Genomic DNA, 23,310 nt, shown 5'->3' with positions numbered 1-23,310 from the left:
TCTGTCTACTATACTGTTATTTAGAAACATCAACTATATAAAGTCTATTCATGGAAAGGAGTCAGTGGCTGTTAACAAACAAAAAAAACAGCATGTGGTTATCACATGTTCGTGTATATAACACTTTACTGGCTCAATAAAGTATAAACATAATACACTACTTTATTTGGGGAAAGGACATGCACCACCTCCTTTCCCTAAATAAAGTAGTGTAGTATGTTTATACATAACCATATAGAGAAATGGAAATGCATCATCAGACTGGGTGATGAAGTTTGAAATCATGCAATGGTTAAGGAAGGGTCAGAGTGCTTCCAGTGTGGCAAAAAGTTTGGTGCTATAAGAACTATCATTGATAATAAAATGGAGGTCAACAATGGAGTTGTAACTCAATGGAAGACTGTGAAATGTGCCAATCACAACCACCTCGGTATTTTAATGTTTCAGTGGCTCATTCAGTAATGATCAAGGAATTTCTTTAACAGGGAACTAATAATAGAGACAGTCCTTGGTATAATGAAGACCTGAATGGTAATTCATATTTCAGAACAAGTTCAGGGTGGCTGGACAAATTCAAAACTTGACATGAAATTTGACATCTGACTATTGAAGATAAAAAGCAAAGTAGACAGTGCGGTGGTATTAGGCCACGTTAAAAAAAAATATCAAATAGTGGATTAACGATTAATTCTTATTAAAAGCGAAAATTATAGTTCCTCAGAGCGGTTTAATATACTTAGAACATACATACAAAGAATGGTTTAATATACAAAAAAGCTTTCGGCTGAGTAGACAGCCTTCTTCAGTTAAACAGAAAAAATATTAAATGACAGTTAGAATGGATATGTGCACTGCCAAACTGGGGCGTGAGGTGCGTGGCTAATTGTTCGAGGTTGAAATTTGTGGCTGTGACGTATGGTGGTGACGCGGCCAGCGTTTGTCTATGGACAGAATTATTGCTTCTGTGATGGGGTTAACTTGACAACCACTGTTCCTGTTCAAAGAGGTATCCGAGCATTTTATGTTTAACGATTCCAACCAGGTGCGCCGTAGGTAATGGTAGGACCTGTCCACAACCACAACATCGCGGTGTGGATCAATGTCGTGGTGGGTTGTCCAGACGTGTTCGGCAATAGCTGAGTGCTCCACATCTGCCAAACGGATCGCCCTTTTATGTTCTGAGAGGCGTTTCTCGAGCCAACATCCAGTCTCTCCAAAGTAGCAGCTAGTGCAGTCACGGCAAGAGATGCGATAGACCAAACCGCTCTGCAGAAGGGTGGGGACAGGTGTTTTCACGTTGGAAATGAGAGAACGTAGTTTCCTGCCTGGGAGTTGGATGCACTTTATCCCATGTGATTTTAGGATTCTACCGATCCGTTGCGACAGGTTGGGGTAGTATGGGATAAATGCCCTCGTGGATGACTCGCCACTGTTGATGCTACTGTTGGTCGCCACGTTGTCGTGTGCCTGTAGGTCACACCTGTCAAGGGTGTCGATGGGATAGTGGACCTTGCGAGGTGTGAGCAGAAACATAAGCAGTTTTCATTGCAGCGGGTCATGGAACAAAATACTAAAACAGAAGGAAAGTGGGGAAAGATGAAATGTGATTTTCACAGGGTTTTTTTCCAGTTTTTGACAGTATTTTTTTATTTTAAAGAACCTACGCCAAGATACGCAACAAAACATCTTTGTATGTGTTCCATTATTTATTATTATTATTTTTTTACCAAGTTTCATGAGTATGTAAACAGTGATAGGGCACAATTTAGAACTTAATCTCGATTGACTAAGCTTCAGTTGAATTCTGTTGGTGCAACAGTAGTAATGGCGATGTGTAAATTAATCTTAAAGTTGAGATTAAGTAACTACAACCTACCTTTGATCTGACATGGTGCATGTGAGGAAAAATCGAGATGCACAAAACTGAGACAGTGCAACAGCCAAAATTGTTTGTGTGCTAAATGATGAAAAACATAAAACATTCTTCTGTTTGAAAACTGCAAAAAAATCATACTAAATGAAATTCTAATAAAATCTATTAAACAGGGGATACCTGGACGGCTCGTGCTCCCCCCCCCCCACACACACACACACATACACACTGGTTCACAAGTCTATTTTTGTAATATTTTTTCTACAAATACTTTTCAGGAAAAAATATCTGAAACCTGAAAAAAAAGCCACCTTTCTTTTTTTTTTTGTTGTTGTGACGAGTGCATGTTATGGTTGATTTTTTTATTTTTATTCTTATTTATATTGATTGTTTATTGTTTCCTTGGCAGTTCATTAGCTGTAATATTTTTGTTGGGATTCAGCAACTTTCAAACATGCACTTATAGTTATATCATTATGTGTATAATGTTGACTATATCACAAATATAGATTTACGTACATATTTATTTTTTATATTGGTTTTACCCACAGATCAGAAGTTATATTTTGCCTAAGTGGATTGGTTACCAATGATACGCTTTCTGATAACCATCATCGGGTATCTAAGGAATGTAGGAACCAGCTAAAAGCAGAACTTTTACAAAGAGTGAGTATGGCACTGTAACTCTTGTATTATGTGGCATGATTTCATTATGATTTAGACCAATGTCTGTTACAATTATACAGTGAAGAGTTAAGATATGTGAACAAAGACTAGCAATGTGTTTTTCCTTAGTTTAATAAGACAACACTGCCAGCTGTCTGGATTTATGATGGAAATGGTTTCACATAACTCATTTTCACTCCTCTTTTTCACATTAGTAACATAATTTTTCTCCATCTTTTTGTAAAAAAAAAAAAAAAGTAAAACTACAGCTGTCATTAAATACGGAATTTTTTTTTAAATTCTGCTAATTTCTGCTTACTTTCAGTAACAAATTGGTTGTCTGGTGTACTAGTCTTATGTTGTACAGTCTAGCTGACACTCATGAAACACTCAGTGTTGTTCTCTGTTATGTGTGACTGTATTTCATCATACCTTTTTGTAGATAAGTTTCTGGTAATTCTTGATCTCATTGGAAATAAATAAATAGAAGAAACAATAGATGCTTTGCGGTATCAGTTCTTTCGGTAATGGTCAAGGAATTGAGAACCTACTGGATCAAGGTGTGAAAACCTACCAAACATTACGGAAGAAAAAGAATTGACATACAGCAGTCCTTGGTTGGGAACTGACAAGTGCATAAAAAAGCTTGATAACAAATTATCTGAAGTCAAGCTTGGCATATTAAAAATTCCTTGTAGCAATGCTGAGAGTGAAAAGATATTCATCCAGGTGAAAATAAGCAAAAATGCACTTCAGATTTTCTCTTTGTGGTGAAGCTCTGGTAATTCTCTTGATAACTATATCTAAACAGCAGTGCTCTTGTCATAAACAAAACTTTGACTCAACATTTCTGAAGAGGGCAGTATCAGTTCTTTCATTCTTTCATAGTAATGAAAGAAGAAATTATTGATGTATGGTGGTCCTTGGTTGGGGAACTGACAAGTGCACAAGGAATTCTGAAATATAACAAATATCCCAAGTAATGCTTGGCATTTTATCAATTCTTTATAGAAATGAGATTAATGAAGGGGTAGGGGGGGAAGAATATTCAGATCATCTTTCTGCTGAAGCATTTGGAAATGCTCTTGACAGCTAAGCCTGAATAGCAATGCCATTGTTATAAAAAAACTTTCACTGAACATTTCTGAAGAGGGTAAAGTCTGACTGTATCTTTTTTGAAGCAGTCATAATCAGTTGATGTCTTAAAGACAATTCAAACATAAATTTACTAACACAAGAATCCTAGGTCAGCTAATGTTTCAAAGCATTCTGTACTCGTAAACAACCTGTAGCCATATTTTAATATGAAACACATATAAGTGAAATTCCAGCAATCCAAGTTCATGCTCCTATTAAGAAGGCATGTCTCCATTAAAGTTGACAATTAAATTCATGTATACTTGAAAGTTACTCTTATTTGGTGGATCAGTCAATCACCATGTGCAGTTATTACTTTTACTTTAAACATTCAGTGTATGGTGGCTATTCATGAAATGACCCAGTCATTTTTTGTCTTTACCTCTTACAGGTGAAGTGTGACATTTTAAGCAGTATTAACCAGTTGGTAGTAGTGTCCTTGGGGTGGCATTTTGGTAGTGTTCATTCTCTTCATTGTAAACAGTAATGTGAGATTGGTGGTGTTCAGATGTGTTTGGTTTTTTATCCAGAGTGAAGAGAAGAGTTTGCATCATGGAAAACCAGTATTGGATTACCTTTAGGCCACTGTTATGTAATCTACACTAAGTAATGAATACTACCTTTGTTTTTTCTTGAAGATAGAATCATGTGCCTTTGAGCATTATTAACAGTTCATACAGATTTTAACCCTGTATTTCTAAGAATTATATGCTAAAGTAAAAAGTGTGAAAACTTAGTTCTTTTCAGTACTATACAATTGTGGGGATAATATTTTAACCCAGTAATTGCAATCAGATCAGATTCATACGCTTTACTACTGTGTTGATTTTGATCATGGGGAAGTTTCTATTCCCAAGAAGACCAATACAGAGTATTTGACCTTAAGTCTGAACTTATGTTCAACTTGGAAATGCTGTTATTAATGGAATACAGCCTTAGTTGCTAATGTTTTTTTAAATTATACATTTAGCATGTGAATTTTTGTGAACACTTGATTGTAAGATGTGGTGAAAAGAAAGCATTATGTAATTTAGATGAATGATTCATTTGAAAAAAAAGTGTTTGAACATATCAGTTGTATTTACAGTTATTTTCGTGTGTCTTGTTCAATCCCTTTCAAGTTCATGACAAATAGGTTGAACCGTCTCTTATATATATATGTAAAATCTCTGCACCTCCAACTGGTGCATTTTGAGATGAAATGGAGAACCAGTGCAATGTTTGAATATTTTATTCATTAATGAATAAGTTATTTTTTCTTATATTTTCTGAATCTGTCTAAATATTTGTTTTGTCAGTTTTAGTATAAGGTAAGAAAACTTGCCAAATTTATTCACAATTTAAGTTATGTTTTATTGAAATAAAAGTAATTCTTTGTTTACTGGCCATTTTGACGTGGCTTGTCTGGCAGTTGTTTTGATGCAAAATTTCATTTGTTGGAGTTATAATTTTGTATCACTAATTCCCCCATCTACACACATGACATTCAAGAATGTGCCAACTAACAGTTGGCTTTGGTTCATTTGCCTGCAGAGCAAGTTTGGATTTCTAGTATAATGAACTCTATAAAATCCAGCACTTAAAAAAAAAAAAAAAAAAAACAGAGATTTTTTATAATCTGGAAATATTAAGAAAACATTCTGGTACTCATATCAGCAGTCACATCTGTCATTAAGAATCCATGCAAAAAAAAAAAAAAAAAAAGAGTAATATTTCTTTCTTTATAAGATGATTGCAGAACTATTTTGAACTTTCATCTGTTTTTGCAACCAGCAGGATTTAACTGCATAGATAATACAGTGGTTTTAATTCTTGCAACAAAACAAACTTTCCTTTTGCAGTGAATTACCATGGTATTGGACTGCTTTCACACAGATGGACTCTCCAAAAGGTTAATTAGTTATTTGCTTAGAAGCTGAGATTGCTATGCTGGCCTGTTTCAGGATAGACTTGTCTCCTCATCAGATAAGCAGGTAGTCTCTAGTGACACCATGCAGACAAAAGAGTTGTAAAGGATTTGTTTGATGTGAGCTGCCATGCAGTATATGAGAGTAGTTTTAAAAGTTGTACTTTGTAATATAGCTAAAGCTATGTTGAAAGTTGTGCAATATCAGGGCAGCTCATTGTAAAGGCAACTTTTTTCCCTTCTGTTGGAATTAAGACCATTGCATTTTCTGCGCAGTTTCAATTCTCCTGGCTGCAAAAACAGATGAAAAGACAGTATCGTCATTATGGATGTTTACAGATGTAAATAAGTTCGGTTTATCGTGTTTAATATTTATTGAAATATGTTTCTCTAAACCTGTCCACACCTCTCAATCCCTGGGGGTCCTGGATTTTAAAGAGTTTACTGTATATAATAAAATGTTTTATTATGGAAACTAATCTTTGCTAACACAACCTAATTTGACCAATGGGAAGATGTTAATTTTGTTATTTTAGCTAGTTTTGATTTTTTTTCTTAGGAAGAAAACATTAAGCTTGATCCTGATTTGGATGCTGCTTGTAGTGAAGATCAGAAAAGGCTTTGTAAAAATGCAAGTCCAGGTGAAGCACAGGTAAGATATGATTTAAAAATAGAAAGGATTGATTAATAATATATAGGTCTTATCTTAATATGGTTTAAATAGGAATTTTTGGTTTCATCTGATAACAAACCAGTAGGAAACTTAGATTGGATAGACTATAAGATTATTTTGGCTATATGTACTTTAGTGTACAGTATATGTACTCTAAAGTACATATACTGTCCTTGCAGCCAACGAACCAAAAAGGGAACCAAAATTTTAGATTTCTAAAAAAACTTTTAGAAATCTAAAAAATTTTAATATTTGTAAAAGAATAAGAGAAGTTTATACTATCCAGAAATTAAAATGAAAACAATTAAATTGAAAATCTTACATTACAGTAAGAAATAATTAACAATAATTAAAAATCAATTTAACGCAATTAAAAATTAATTTAAAGAAAATCAAAATTTCAGGCATTAAGCAACTAGCATTTGCCACATCTTGTAATATAGTTTTCATTAAATTAATTTTTTAAAAAATAATGTAATTTTGAGGAGATAAATAAAGTCCAACCTTATACACTGATGAGCCAAAACATTATGACCAGGCACCTCCATAGCCAGGTGGGCAGGAGCAGCAGTGCGTAGCACACACTTCTTGATTAGACCAGGGTTCGAGCCCGTGACCACCAAATACTGAGAATGCGGAAAGGTCAGGAAATGACCACTGCATATCCCCGGAGCAATATGGCCTTAGTTGCTAATGCTACTAAAAACCAAGTAACAACAACAACATTATGACCAGCGAGTCATTATTCAAATCGAAGCAACTACAGGTGAATTACGGCGAATGCGCGGGTTCGGGCACAGTGTAAAAAACACCTGATACTGTGCTCCGTTAATCAGTGTTGCTCTTCTCCTTCAGATGGGAAAGGCAGCGGGCTAAACGAGTTTGACAAAGGCCAAATTGTAATTGCCAGATGACTGGGTCAGAGCATGTCCGAAACGGCATGGTTGGTGGGGTACTCATGGTCAGCCGTGGTTAGTACCTACCGAAAGTGATCCGAGGAGGGAAAACTACGAACTGCCAGTGAGGTGTTGGATGACAAAAGCTTATCAATACTAGAGGTTAGTGAAGGCTCTCCCGGATGGTACGTGGCAACAGAAGGGTGACTGTGGTGCAACTAGCCGGTAATTGGAATGCTGGTGATGGGAGTAATGTGTCACAACACACACACAGTACATTGAACCCTGCTGAAATTGGAGCTGCGTAGCCGCAGGCTGCTTTGAGTGCATTGAAACTGGACCTTGAGTGATTGGAAGAAGATCATCTGGTCCGATGAATCACGTTTCCTGTTGCACCATGTGGACGTTGGGTACGTGTGTGTCATTTACTTGGGGAAGTGATGGCGCCTGGATGCACCGTGGGACAAAAACAAGCAAGGCGCCTCCGTAGCCAGGTGGGAAGGAACAGCAGTGCGTAGCACACGCTTCTTGATTAGACGGGGTTCGAGCCCGTCACCACCAAATACGGAGTATGCGGGAAGGTCAGGGAATGACCACTGCATATCCAGGAGCAATATGGCCTTAGTTGCTAATGCTCCTAAATAACAAACAAACAACAAAGAAACAGACAAAAACAAGCTGGTGGTGGCAGTGTCATGCTTTGGGCAATGTTCTGCTGAGATACCCTGGGTCCAGTCATCCATGTGCCGGGCACTTTGACATCCACCACCTACCTAAACATCATTGCTGACCAGGTACACCCTTTCATGGCAATGATCTTCCCCTCTGGTGGTGCCATCTTTCAGCAGGATAATGCTCCATGCCACACTGCACATTGTTGGAGACTGGTTCGTGGAACTTGAGGAAGACTTCCAGGCATTGCACTGGCCTCCAAATTCCCCAGACATCAATCCCATCGAGCATCTGTGGTTTGTGTTGGAACAGCAACTCTGATCTTCGGCGTCTGAACCATGGTCCTTACTGGGGTTAAAGGATCCGATGGTTACATGTTGGTACCAGATACCATAAGACACATTTAGCAATATTGTAGCACCTATGCTTCACCGGGTGCGAGCTGTTTTGGCTCATCGGTGTATTATGTGCTTACATATTTTCTATGCTAATTCATGTGTTATTTTTTATTTTCATTGTTTATGATTATTTTAATCATAAACAATGAAAATAAAATTATGATTAGTTCTGCCTTTTGATTGTACTGATTTTAAATAAAAAATCTCTTTTGATGGGAAATACCTTAATGATAATTATAATGTTTCCCACTTCTTAGTGAAATATTATTTCAAGTTTAAAATAAATTATGAAAAAAAAAATCAGATATAATATTTGGTTAAATGTTATATTTATTATATTTAAAATAATGTAATAAACCTATTTTATAGATTTTGGAATGCCTTAAGAATCACCAAAAGGAACTCTCACCTAAGTGCCACAAGATTATTTTCAATAGAGAAAAAGAAGAAATGATGGATAACTCTATTGATTATGCTCTTGTTTCTACATGCAAAGCTATGATTAAAAAGTTTTGTGATAATAGAGATATGTCTCAGGTAGGAGGAATTTTGTGTATATTATCTTTTGTTAAAAATAACTTATTGATATCCTAGACTGAATGAACAAAGAAGATAATTGTGCACTTGGGATGAATCTGTGTCATTAGTGTCTACCTACATATTATTATCTCCTTTTGCTCCCATTACAAACTTTTTCTTGTAACCCCACAAATTTCTTAACTGCCACCAAAAAATCATCTTCAGAATAGATGTTGACCAAACCAGTCTCTCCCATTCATAGATACAGTTTATCCAGGTTAATTCTATATCAAATTATTCAAAATGCAATGTATTTTGAAGTTTTTAGTATATCCTGACTAACATTGTATGGTGTTAAATGCCTTTTAGTGGGAATAATTTGAAAAGAATGCCAAAAACAACTAGTCAGACATCATTATAACAAAATTGGAATGGATGTAACAAAAATATGCTATTATACAGTATATAGTACAGTAAAATCCCATTAGAATGAATACTGATTTAACAAAAATTTCATTATAACAAAATATTTCTGTCCCAACAGACTTCTCTTATTCACTAGTCAACAATTTTTTCCCCATTAAAGATGTAAAGACACGTTTTTCTAAACCAGTTTTTTATGCTGATTTCAAATATATATATATATATATATATATATATATTTTTTTTTTTTTTTTTCTGTTCCCTAATATATCTGCTTTTTGTAATATTAATGATGATAATATCAGAACTAATTATGACAGTTTCATCACAAAACAAGAGACTGGTTACAATTACATTTTTATCACTTACATAGTTTAAACCAAATACATTTTAAGCACATTGGTGTTAAAATGAAGAAGTACACTATTGTTTAAAAAAAAAAATTGTATTATTTAAAAATGCATGCGAATAATTTCCTTTATTACTCTGTTTGGAATGTTATCATACAACATTCAGCAGTATGCTGAATTATTCCAGAAACCTTGGTAGCAATTTTCCATTGACTTAATGTCTTGATGGAATGGTTCCCCCTGCTTATCACTCGCTGTGCCAACATTTTTGGGAAAGAATTCTAAATACAAACAGAAGAAATGAAGTTTCAGCATTCAACACTCCATTTCTTTATATGCATTGAGCTGTGTTTGAACTCATTTTTATGTATGGGATTCCTGTAGTTACCCATAAAAGTTTCCACAAAGTCACTTTGAAAGCCTGTCATGCTTTTAGTTCTAATGCATTGAGGAATGTCTGTTTTCTTTTATTGGCACAATATGGTCTAGTAGGTGATATGCCTAAAACCCTACAACAACAACAGTGATTTCATTCTGCAGAAACTCTCTGATTTGAGGCCACAAATATTTCCTCTTTCACACCACTGATCTTTGGAAATTTCTTACTTCAGTAATGAAAAATTCTCCAATTTATCTTACCCATCACTTTCACAGAACTTCACTAGGCCCAGTTTAATGAGGAGAGATAGATGGAAATGTTCATTGGATCTACTAATGAAACATACTGCACACTACTTGTTCCTGCTTGGTTGTGCTTCTTTGAGGCTAGTTGCATCTGGTATAATGGCTCAAGGTAGAACAGATGCCCTGTAGCCATAGGAAACAATAGTATTTTGCAAACCCTCCATGCATGTCTATTAACATAACAGTGACTAACAGAGGCCACCATAGATATTCCATTGCTGAGTGCTGTAGTGTCTTCGTGTTATATATAGTATGTCTCCTTTAGATGAACAGAATGGGCAGCAGGGATGGAGGCTTTTAAGTTCTGTTATGCAAGAGAACAGCTTTCAGACTTCATTGTGAGGAGTCGATGAAGATGTGCCATTCAGATGTAATATGTACTTGTGACAGTTTCCTAAAAAATTTCATTGATATCATGGCAGTAGCAGAGCAGACATTTACTGTAAAGAATGTCGTCAAAACTTTGTTTCTCTTTTGATAGTGAGATACGTTCAAATTGTTCAGATTAAAGAAATCTGAACAATCAAAGAGATTAAAAGATAATCTTTTTATTGGAAAATCAAGAGAGGCATTGAGAGATTTATCAAGGTTGTCAATTTAGAGGAAAAGTAAGATTTGGCTTTAAATGAAGTTATATGATATAAAAACTTCTGCATAACTAGTACAATAAAATGTTTTTCTGATAGAAAGATAATACTTAATTGTAATCATGCTAGATAGCAAAATGCATGCATAACCCATGCAGAATTACATTTTTAACTAAAATGCCTTGCAGAGGCTAATTTTGATTTTTTTTTTTTCCTTTTTTTTCTTTAAAGTATTGTTTTTACATCGTGCTAAACACAGTAACCTGCCATTGGTTTATTTCAAACATATCTGTATTCAACTATAAGCCAATGGGCACACAGTGTGTATCATAGTTAAATGTGGTGCAAATCATGATTCCAGGATCTTTTTTTTCCCTGTGCTAAATGCCACTGGGAGGAGTGGAGGCAGGGAATCCTGAAAAACCAAGAGTGCCAACACATTTGGCAGGTAACTACTGCCTTTTTGTTTTAACTGTTTTACATCATTTGTAGTAAAACATCACACAAATGATGTTATCTCTTGGTACACACTTATAAATTTTTACAAAAAGAAAGATGTGGTGTAATCAACTAAAGATTAACAGTCTCTATTGCGGGAGAATTTTGCTCCAAACTGCAACAGCATTATGATCAAGAGGTACTACTACTAACTGCAGTAGTACCTCACTGTAATTAAACGGCTTAAAAAACAAAGAAAACGCTAAGGGGAAATAATTATAAAACTATTTGGGATCCACAATCCACAGCTGATGACAATCTGATGAAGATATTAGTTCATTTCCTCAAATCTTTTATCTTTTAATTATTTTTCCCCCTTTAATTGAGGTTGACATTTACTTTTAGGTTTTGCACATACATAGAGACCTTATTTTTGCTATAGTTGTATATTTGCATTGCATTAGTACAGGTACATGATGCAAGAAAGCAAGCTTATACAGCATCAGCCAAAAAAAAATAACCCTTCCCATTTCATCGATCCATTCATTCCAAATGTTTGTCTAGTTCTGCCTTGAATTTATTTAAGCTATCAACTTTCACAACAACAGATGGATGTTTGTTCCAGCAGTCAACTACCTGTTGGCTAAAGGCAAACTTCCGGACATCTATTCTACAACTGTCTTTTCTCGGTTTGAATCTATGCCCCCTCAGGTTTATAATCTGAGCAAGAGGAAGAATCCCATCAGCATTGAGCCTGATCAATCCATTCGAGGCCTTATATGCCTCAATCAGATCGCCTCGCATGTTCCTAGTGTCCAGAAGCTGCAATTTGAAGAACTTAAGCCTTTCTTCACAAGAGCACCCCTTTGTTCTTTTCACCAGTCTTGTTGCTCTTCTCTGTACTCATTCTAGCAACTCTACATCCTTCTTAAAATGAGGTTTCCGGGCCTGTACACAGTACTCAAGATGTGGCCTGACCATTGCCTTATACAAGGGAATAATCACCTCCTTATCCCTGCTCACAAAATTCCTGTATATCATTGACAATACCCCATGATCTACTCTGGCAGCCTGTCTGCACTGCTCAGAAAACTTCATATCTGACTGTACAATTACCCCCAGGTCTCTTACATTCTCCACCACCCTGGGTGTAACACCACATAGTTGGTACATTTCTCTGGGGTTATGCTACCCATATGCAGTACTTTGCATTTGTCAATGTTAAACTTCAGTTGCCACTTCTCAGCCCATCTACCCAACTTTTCCAGATCCTGTTGCAGCAGCTTACTGTCATTACTGTTATTAACAACCCTGCCAACCTTTGTACCATCTGCAAACTGACATTAAGCTTGATATACCTTCATCAATATCATTGATAAACATACAAAACAATAATGGGCCCAACACCGAACCCTGAGGGACACCACTAATAACATTAGTCCACATAGAGCAATACCCATTGATTACTACTCTGTCTTCTCGCACTCAACCATCCTTTTATTCGTTGTAGCAACTTACCCTTATGTTTCACTTTGTGCAAGAAGAGTAACAGTATTTAAGATTTTTTTTTTTTTATTATTAGTATTGTTTGTTGTTATTTTATTTCTCCCTGGTGGGAGTGTTCACTCCCGTGACTGGTACTGGTACTGAGTGCACAGGTGTGGTTGTTATGCTTGATGTTACTCTTGGTCGGAAAACTCTCTGACTATCCTACTTTCTAGAGTTTCTTGTATGTGTTCTCTGGGAGACCTATTACTGTTATGTAGTATGGTCTTTGGTACCATACTGGTACATATCTTAGATCTGTGTATTTCCTGATCTTTTCCTTGTGGGTTTTCTGGAGATTGCTAGTGTTGGACACTGCTGTGTAAATCAGATAGGTAGCCTTTTCCTTCTTGTCAACAAGGGTTATGTCTGGTCTATTATGCGGGATTGTCTTGTCCATTATTATGATGGTTTGGTCTCAGTACAGTTTGTGGGTTAGGGTCTTTAGTATGGTCTGGGATTCATATTTGTAATATGGTACACTTTCTTTGATCAACTGGTATTTCCTCGCTAGCTTCTGGTGTATTATTGTGGCTACCTAGTTGTGTCTACGTGTGTAGTCCATCTGGGTGATCACTTTGCATCCTGTGATGGATGCAAGGTTTCTTGGGGTTGCTGGTGTTGGGCATGACATGGACAAGAAATCGACAAGAAATGGAAACGCACTGCTATGTCTAATCGATATAGCAGTGCGTTTCCATTTCTTGTCGATGAGGGTTATATCTGGTCTGTCATTATGGCATGATCCCAGCATAGTTTGTGAGTAGAGGTCTCAAGTACAGCCTGAGGCTCGTACTTGTAATACAGTGAACTTTCTTGGATCAGCTAGTGTTTTTGCTCCAGCTTCTGATGTATTATCCTAGCTGATCCAAGAACGTTTACTGTATTACAAGTACAAGCCTCAGGCTGTACTAATCCATCTGGGTAGTGTGTTGGATTATTTCTGGGGCCAGGTGGCATCGTTGAAATGCACCATCTATTATTCCAGTCTATAGTTCCTCGTGTTGGTTGCCTGGTCTTGGATGGTGAGCATGGATCCTTCGGTCTCGGGGAAAGAGCCTTCTGTTCATGAACCAAGTGTTCGAAGCTATCTATGTAATCTTGATGGAGATCATTGTAGTGTCTGCCATGGAGTGTCTTCTTCCCCCATCTTTCTTTGTTTCTTCTATCTGTGTCAGTGTGGTCTCCTTGTCGAGGTTGAGTTTTGTGTGCTGTTTGTCTATACTTCTTATGGCTTGGTAGATTGGCACCAAAGCAGTGTTTTACTGGAAATAATTGTGCAGGTTCTTAATTGCCTTCTCATCTTGTTCAATTAATCTCCTTCTGTATGGACTATAGTCAGTCTCTCGATGACCAACATGTTGGTCCAATTTATGATCCCAAATGGGTATATTAGTACTGGAACTGCAAAGTGTTTATGGCTTTCACCATGTTCCTGTCATTCATCTTTGATTTTAGCAGGCTTCTCAGTCTCTGATGGTATTTCTGTCAGGCAAGCCTTGCTCTCCTTGTGTTCTAACTGATGGGCCTGCATCATCCCCAGATATTTGTCTCTCTCCTTCTGTCATGGCTTCTGTCTCTTCACTGGTATTCAGCTGGTAGTTTCATCCGACTGGATGTCCTTGATGGAATCCATGTGTCTTGCTTTTGTCTAGGACAAATTTCATCCTGATGTTAGTGCTGAACTCTTTGGTGATCCAGAGTAGCTGTAGTTAATTCTCAGTTGTGGCATAGAGTTTGATGTCATCCATATACATCAGGTGAGAGAGGTTGTACAGGTTATTTCTCCCTTCTTTTAGGGTGTACCCATACTTGCTGTTATTGAGCACGGTGGACAGTGAGTTGAGTGCTAGACAGAACCATAGTTGGCTCAGGACATCTCCCTGGTAGATTCCTCTTCAGGTGGGTATCAGTCTAGTTGTGATGTTCTCGACCTTGATGGTGGTCCTCCATTTTGCCATGGTTGTATCGAGGAAGTGTGTCAGGATCATGTTGACTTTGTAGACCTTGAATGTCTCTATCACCCAGCTATGGGGCACAGAGTTGAAGACCTTGCGGTAGTTGATATAGGCCATGTACAGGTTGCGGCACTTCTTGTAGGCTTGCTCCATAACTGCAGCGTCAATGATCAATTGCTCCTTGCCTCCTCTGCTCATCTGCCCACATCCCTTCTGCTGGTCAGCCATTATGTTCTGGCTCTCCAAATGGTTTCATATCTTAGTTATACAGCTGGTTGGTATCTTGTACATTATTGGGAGACAGGTGATTGGTCTATACTTTGCTTTTTTTGGTGTCTTTATCCTTGGCCTTCAGGTAAGTAATTCCTTGAGTCAGAGCCTCTGGGATTGTGTCAGGGTGCCATATCTGGGTGAACTGCTCTGCTATGTGCCTGTTGTGCAGCTGAATTTCTTGTACCAGTAGTTGTGAATGTTATCTATTCCTTGGGTTTGCAGTTGTGACTTCCTGATTGACTGTTGTATTTCTTCCTCCTGAATCTCCCATTCTGTCATCTCTTTTTAGCATTAGCATTAGTACAGGCATTTGATGCAAGAAAGCAAGCTTATGCAGCATCAGCCAAAAAAAAAAAAAAAAAACCCACTTCCACTTCACCCCTCTGTTCGTTCAAAATACCTGTCCAGCTGAGCCTTAAACTTATTTAGGCTATCAACCTCCACGACAAGGGATGGAAGTCTGTTCCACCAACCAACCACCCGCTGGCTAAATGCAAATTTCCGCACGTCTATCCTACATCTGTCTTTCCTCAGTTTGAATTTATGCCCTCTCAGGTGATTATTCTGAGCTAGAGGAAGAATCCCATCAGCATTGAGCATGCTCAAACCATTCAAGGCTTTATACACCTCTATCAGATCACCTCGGTGGCGCCTAGTCTCCAGACGCTGTAATTTGCAAAACTTAAGCCTTTCTTCGTAAGAGCACCCCTTTGTTCCATTCACTAATCTTGTTGCCCTTCTCTATACTCGTTCCAGCAGCTCTACATCCTTCTTGAAATGAGGCCTCCAGACCTGTATACAGTACTCTAGGTGTGGCCTGACCATTGCCTTATACAAGGGAATAATCACCTCCTTATCCCTGCTGGAAAAATTCCTGTATATCATTGACAATACACCATGAGCTACTCTTGCAGCCTGTCTGCACTGCTCAGAGAACTTCATATTCCCCTGCACAACCACCCCCAAGTCCCTTTCATTCTCTACCACTGTCAGTGTAGTACCACAGAGTTGATACGTTGCTCTGGGGTTGCTGTTTCCCATGTGTAGTACTTTACATTTGTCAATGTTAAACTTCATTTGCCACCTCTCAGCCCATCTGCTCAACCTTTCCAGATCCTGTTGCAGCAGCATAGTGTCAGTAGTGTCCTTGACAACTCTGCCAACCTTTGTATCGTCTGCAAACTTGGACATTAAGCTTGATATACCATCATCAATATCATTTATAAATACAGAAAACAATAATGGACCCAACACTGAGCCCTGAGGGACTCCACTAATAACATTAGTCCACGATGAGCAGTGTCCATTGATTACCACTCTCTGTCTTCTCCCCCTCAACCACCCCTTTATCCATAGCAGCAATTTGCCTCCAATGTCACACTGTTCCAATTTGTGTAGCAGTCTTCCATATGCAACAGTATCAAAAGCCTTTCTAAGATCCAAGTATATAATATCAAAGCTATTCCCTGCATCCAGTTCTTTTGTGACTGCATCATAGTATCCAATCAAGTTGGTCAGGCAAGACTTCCCCTTAACTGTGTCCGAGTATAACTGAAGTCTTGTCTAAATGATCCTGCAGTGCTTCTTTAACCAGTGCCTCCATTAATTTTTCTGGAACAGAAGTTAAGCTCACAGGTCTATAATTACTTGTGTCAGCCTTTGATCCTCCTTTGTGAATTGGGGTCACATTTGCACATTTTCAGTCTATGGGTACCTCCCCTGAGTCCAAGGAAGCTCTCATAATTATGGCTAAGGGTTTGCTTACTTCCTTTGCTGCCTCCTTTAATATAACTGGATAGATCCCATCCACCCCGGGTGCCTTTCTTGTGTTTATCTTCAACAATTTCTCCTCCACTTTACTCCCAGTTATTTCAAGATTCTGTAGCTTACTGCTAGAGTTGAATACACCTCTGGCATTCCCCTCGCTGAATAACTCCTCATGTGTGAATGTCGATGCAAAATATTCATTTAGTTTGTTAGCTACCTGAGCAGGATCATCAATATCAAGTGGACCCATCAATATCAAGTGGACCAATCTGATTCATCCCCTTCCTTCTAGAGTTTACATAAGTAAAGAACTCTTTGCTGTTTTTCTTTGCATCCCTTGCCAAGGATTTCTCGTAATCTGCCTTCGCCTGCCTAACCTCCTTTGTAACTTGGTTGCATATCAACTTGTATCTATCATAGGCTTCTGTGTCATGTGTTAATTTGTAAGTATCCCATGCATTTTTCTTCTCTGCCATATGCCTCATTAGTTCATCTGACATCCATTTTGGCCTAAACCTTGAACAATAAACCTCTTGTACATTCTTGGTTTGGTTTTCTTCCTTTCTAGATCTATCCAAGGGACACAGCCATTATGGCTAACTTTGCTGCTCCACAGGTTTCTTTGGAACCCCTTGAGTACCTTCTAGTTGGGGAGTCCGTTGCCTACTTTCTCCTTTTGTCTGATTTTCCTGTAGAAGGCACTCTGGTTTTCATCAAATATCCTGTTGTCTGTTTTCCTCCGGGCACTCTCCCTGTAAAGGCAAATTCTCTTGCTGAGACTCAGGAGTTTCTGCCCATGGGTGTCAAAGTATTCTTCAATCCTCTGATTATAGGTCTTGTGTTTGCTGTGGATGTTGCCTTTCTTGAGAATAGCCTTCACTTTTCTGATCAGCTTCTTCTTCTACCCCATTGGTATTGGGTCAGTTGGCCTATCTTCTCTTATCTCTTCTGCTGTAGCCTTCTTTCCCAGGCTGGTGGTTCCTTATCTTTGCATTTTGTTTTATGTTGATCTCTGGTTTCCTTTCTGTTTATCCTGGTGGCTGCTACATCAGCACAGTATGGCTGTGCTGATGTAGCAGCCACCAGGATAAACAGAAGATGATGTCTAGTGTTACTTTGTTGTTGTTGAGATAATCCAGTATTATTTGCACATAGAGGTGGTCTGTGACTTACCAAAGGATCTCTTGGGTCTCTGCTTTGGTATGGTGCGGGTTTTTGTGGGGTCCATTCCCTCAAGTTCTGCTAGCACTTTTTTCCACTCTTTTATTGTGGATATAATGACCTTGTCTGTTTGCACTTTAGTTGTAGTCCTTGTTCTTGCTGTTACGCCTCCCATTCTGGTTCTGTTTTCATTACTATTTGTAGTTGGTCGCTCACATTCTGCTTGGTTTTTTCCAAGATTATTATTATTTCTCTTTAGCATTTTCTTTTGTTTGTTCGGGATCTTTAATTACATTGAGTGCATGGTAGCAGTAACATAATCTTGTTGCAGTTTGTAGCAAAATTCAAGGTGTTACCTGAAGTGCCAGATATAATTTTTAATCTGTAATACCCTTTTTATGAAAATAGCAGTTTTCTTTTTTATTTGTCATCACCTTTGTTATTATCAGAATAAACTTTTTTAACTGCAACATTTGCATTTGAAATATTATCAAAGTTCAGCTACTTTATTTTCTTTTGAATATGTCTGAGTATTTATTTTATAAATTGAAATAAAAGTCCCTTCATGTTCATGTATTAACATAATTGATGACAGAGTTACTGGAGCAAAATTATTACATTTCTGTGCTTCTACATACAGCAGCTTGTTGCTCTGATTAGAATTTATGAAATATCTTTCATTTTATGGAAGAAAACTCCCTGCCTTACATAGGAACCTAGCAAATGTGTGAAGTGTGCTCTTTAAAGTAGATAGCAATCCTCTGGTAGGTTGCCTGTCATGAGCACATTAAGCTTACAATAAATTCAAGTTAACATGTTTACTGCCACTTGCTTGTATTTCCAAGGGTCCTTTATTTTTGCCTTGTGGCATTCCTGTAGAGCACTTCTGGGCTGCTGGAACAGTAGGGGGTGGTTCTCTTTAGTAAATCACCACTCCTATTAATGCTAGCATCTGTTTGTAGCATTCTGACATCAACAGATGCATTTGAATGAGATTCAGAATCCACATCACTTGAGCGTTCATCCCTGCTCCTCTTCAGTCCCAGTCTGTAGATCCATTATAACAACCCTTTAGGGTAGAATTTTATAGGAAAACACTTTTTACACAAAATTTTATCAGCAGACACACACAAAGGAGGATGTTTTGTTTTTCACAAATTAAAGAATTAAAATTCAGCAACCATAATCTTCAAAAAAGATTCTTTCACATGTAAAATACTAAACTAGATAGAATAACTTAAAACATAAGCAAAGAACGTACGAAACCGTGAACCAAGTGTACAGGTTTTATAGTGCTCTCTGGACATCGCTGTTGACACTAAGCAAAATCCCAGCCATAATGCAATGGGCCTTATGGTTCAGTCAGTGTGCTGATATTGCCGAGTTGTTCAATTCATGTGCTTATTTATTGACTGCAGTTCAGTGGGTGCATATTTGTGTTGAGGCACAATAATTGCAGTTCATTTTAATTCAAGTTTGCATTTAGGAAGTGAATGTCTTAATGGGATTTTGCAATATGTTGACCCTATAAGTATGCCCTGTCTTACAGAATTGTATGTGTTACAGACAATGGAAAGAATAAATTAAAAGTTAAATAACTAATTCTGAGGAAATAATTTAAACCTCTTAGGAAAAAATTTGATATTCTGGAAATGGATTTGTTGTAAATAACAGAATGCAGGTTCTTTTGTTACTGCTAGTCATTCCTTTCATTAACATTTTACATTGGCTAGACAGGAATTTCTGGTGCTTAGTGTGATTTATTGAAAGTTACTTGTTTTGATTTACATTATTTTATTTTTTCATTAGTGATTTTCTGAAAATCTATACCTCCTTAGGTACTAGAATGTTTAAAAGAAAAAAGAGATGATCATTATATGGAGCCAAGGTGTCGCAAGTTGATCATAAAGCGCATGGTGGAACAGAATTCTGATTATCGACTAAATCCTAGATTAAAACAGGCCTGCAGCAGAGACATTCCGAAGTTCTGTACTGTTATTTTAGCAGAAGCAAAACAAGATGAAGAATTTGAAGGAAAAGTAATACTAATTGTTGATAAAATATCCTTTGAACATGTCTTATCAAAAGGATTTCATTGATTTGTTTTTTCTTATTTATGAGAATATTAATATTAGATAAGTTTTACTTTATTTATTATGGTAATAATGAACCATTTCTGCCCTGCATGTGCCAAAAATAACTTGAAACAAAAATATAACAATTTTAAGTACAATAGAAAAATATACACTGGGTTATCTCTGAATTATAACCACCCCTATGAAAACTGAATGTGAAGTGTTGATTACATGAGTTACAAGAGTGCGGAGTTAATCGACCTACGTAGCACAGATAATAAGGTGTCAGTGGTTCAGTAGGTAGTAAAATTCCGAGCTTGATGGGTAAAAGGAAGGATTAATCAGACTTTGATAAAGGACAGATTGTGGGTGCTTGGCGAGCTGGTGCCTCGATTTCCGAAACGGCTGAACTGGTGGGGTGCTCGAGAACTGCCGTAGTTAAAGTGTATCAGGACTGGTGTCAAAATGGGCAAACAACGACCCGATAGCAAAACTGCAATGGTCAGCAAAAGGTTGTGTTAGAGGTGAGTGCCAAGTCTGACGGCACTCACCACGACGGGCACTGTCCAAGAGTTGACTACCCAATACAACATGGGCCAACCTGGAATAATATCTGGCATGACCATGCATCGCACGCTCTCATGTGTGGGCTATACCAGCAGACAACCCCTACGGCATCCTCTCCTAACCAAGATTCATCTGTGTAAAAGACTTGCCTGGTGCAAAGCGTGTGCAAGTTGAATGTTAGAAGACTGGAAGAAAGTGTGCTGGTCGGATGAGCACGTTATTTACTCCACACTATGGATGGTCGTGTACAGATTTGGCATCAACAACGTGAGGCTCTTCCTCCATCATGCATGGTATTAAAAGTGCAGGCCGGTGGTGGCAGTTGTATGGTGTGGGGCATGTTTCACTGGCAGGAACTTGGACCCCTGGAGCATGTGGAACAACGTGTCAGTGTCTCCACTATCGTCAACTGCTTGCTGACTGTGTACAGCTGTACTGAGGGCAAAAGGAGGACCTATGAAGTATTGGGGAGGTGGTTATAATTCAGTGATCACTCAGTGTCTATAACAATTTTTGTGTACCATTGTGGAAGGGGGAGGAAACGCTAAAACTAGTAACTAGTCTTTATTGGTATTATGAAAAAGGATAACAATACTTAAATTTTGAATAGATGGACTGCAAAACAAATTTATCTTCAAATAAAAAACTTTCTTTTATAATATAAACTATTTGGGTGGCTGTGTGCTGCTCATGGGATGCATGCCATTTTTTTTTTTTTTCTCTCTCTCTCTAATATTTTATATTCTATTTTAGCAAAGTTTTAATTTTTTAAAATAGAATTTGAATACAGTCTAAATATGTAGAATAGATTCTATTCTACTGGTACCCATAATCTAAAGAAGATAGACAAATGTAGACTCAGAGCCAACAAATGTATACTGTCTATTCTTACTGCTAGCTGTTCCACTAACTACAAACACCAAAGTGACATCCATGTAAGCTGATCTGATGATTGATGATACTGAGTGGTCTAACAGTAAATTTCTTCCTGTGCAGGAGGAAAAGCATTGCATCTTTCGTGTGATTCATAGCAAGCTTTCAACACTAACTATCATGTTGGTTTAGTCTTCATGGATCAGCATTTTCAAAAATATTATCTCTGCTGTAACATTGTAGTATCAGATCACTGAGGTGCCATCAGCACCTCAGTGATCTGATACTACAACTCTCACTTGCTCTAAAGCAACAACAAAGACCAAGGCTTTTGCCTAGAGAACACTTGTTTTTGGGCACAACAAACAACCACGTGCTTGTTGTGACATATGAGCCATCTGTCTTATATGGGACAGTCCAGTTTATTATCATATTTTATTCACTACTAGTTATTGAATCAAAATATGTTAATTTCTTTATTTTTCTTCTCTTCCCGAACCAGATATACATATACTTGCTTGTACACTAATGCTGATAAATAAATTTGATGAATTTGAAGTATTGGTCAAGTCATCAAATTCTTGTTATAATATTTTTAAAAACATGGTGTCGCTTTGACATTGGGGGTGCAGAATATGCGTACAGTGAGTACCGTGTGTACAGACATCTTATCATAGGGGGGTTTAACTTTGCAAATATTGATTGCATCTCATAAGTTGGCAGCTTACTAAATGCTCACTGACCATTCTAGATTTAGTCTATTAGAGAAGCAACTAGAGAAAGCAGTATTCTAATTTTCAGCAGTGATTATGAATTAAGAATCTTCAATTAAAGGAACCACTAAGCACATAGTCATAATGTATTAATGTGTGATTTATTTCAAGAAATAGCTATTATCAAAGCTAAAGGATAGGAGTTTTGTTTGAACTCAGACTTTAAATTCTTTTCAACAAGACCAACTAATGATAACAAATACAAACACTACATAAAAAGTATTCAGGGAATTAGTCATAGAAACCAATTAAGAGATTCTGTTCTGAGTTTGGAATAAAGGGGGATGTTAGATTAACTGGTGAGTTTAAAGGCTGAAAATCAAAATGTATAGGATGAGTGTGAATTTTCAGGGGACTAGAATCCTAAAATAAGTATAAATTAATCTGCAGTTAAGTTACTCAGGGAATTTGGCATGATAAGGCAGATTATGTCTTTGGCTAAGAATGCAAAGAAAAGTATCAAGGAATTCTTTGTTTGTTTTAATGCTTCTTAAAAATCTTAATACCAGAACCCTGAATAGATAACATTAATTTCAAAGGAAATTAGCTGTTAGTATTCCACAGGGCGAGATGTCAGCCTATTGAATGCCAGGTGTTGTCCTCAAATTCTGCTGAATAAGCAGTCACCTCTGAAACAATTCAAGATCTCTTTTTTTATTATCCTATTCAAGTTATCTAGCAATTCTTCAAAATCAAACACAAATTTTATATAAACGCGAACCTTTCAAATTGATGTTTCACTAGGCCATACTGTCATTCCCAAAGTTGCCACCCATAAAGACCATTTAATTCTCTGATGCTAAATTTAATTTCAGATTATACATTAATTTCCTTCAACTAAGTTTACAAAAGCTATCTACATTTTTGAACAGAACTCAGTATTCCACCTGCTGTGGAATATTGGTTTCTCAAGTGATAATATTTGAAAGAAAATTTCAAAGATGCCCTCTTTAAATCTTTCATGGTCACATGTTTCAATTACTTTCCTTCAACATGATATAAACATGAAAACTTTCTTTAGCAAGCTATACAGTGCAAAATGGTTGTCCTAACTTGTGGCCAGTGATTCATTGGTAAATTCCCCATCAGTCAAATA

General features: G+C 37.3%; 1 protein-coding gene across 1 annotated transcript in view; it reads left to right on the top strand.

Moving 5' to 3' along the window:
* The window catches only part of Glg1 (Golgi apparatus protein 1), a 187,943-nt gene that overhangs the window by 131,638 nt on the left and 32,995 nt on the right, over positions 1-23,310 (top strand). Inside the window, exons 15-18 of the mRNA XM_090378712.1 lie at positions 2,425-2,539; positions 6,142-6,234; positions 8,591-8,758; positions 19,765-19,965. Coding sequence (XP_090234838.1) covers positions 2,425-2,539; positions 6,142-6,234; positions 8,591-8,758; positions 19,765-19,965 — 577 coding nt within the window. The remainder of the gene's footprint in view (positions 1-2,424; positions 2,540-6,141; positions 6,235-8,590; positions 8,759-19,764; positions 19,966-23,310) is intronic.

This window comes from Mastigoproctus giganteus, chromosome 7 (assembly GCF_048544385.1).
Source record: "Mastigoproctus giganteus isolate SK-2022 chromosome 7, ASM4854438v1, whole genome shotgun sequence".
Taxonomy (NCBI): domain Eukaryota; kingdom Metazoa; phylum Arthropoda; class Arachnida; order Uropygi; family Thelyphonidae; genus Mastigoproctus; species Mastigoproctus giganteus.
This window is presented reverse-complemented; position numbering and strand designations above follow the sequence as displayed.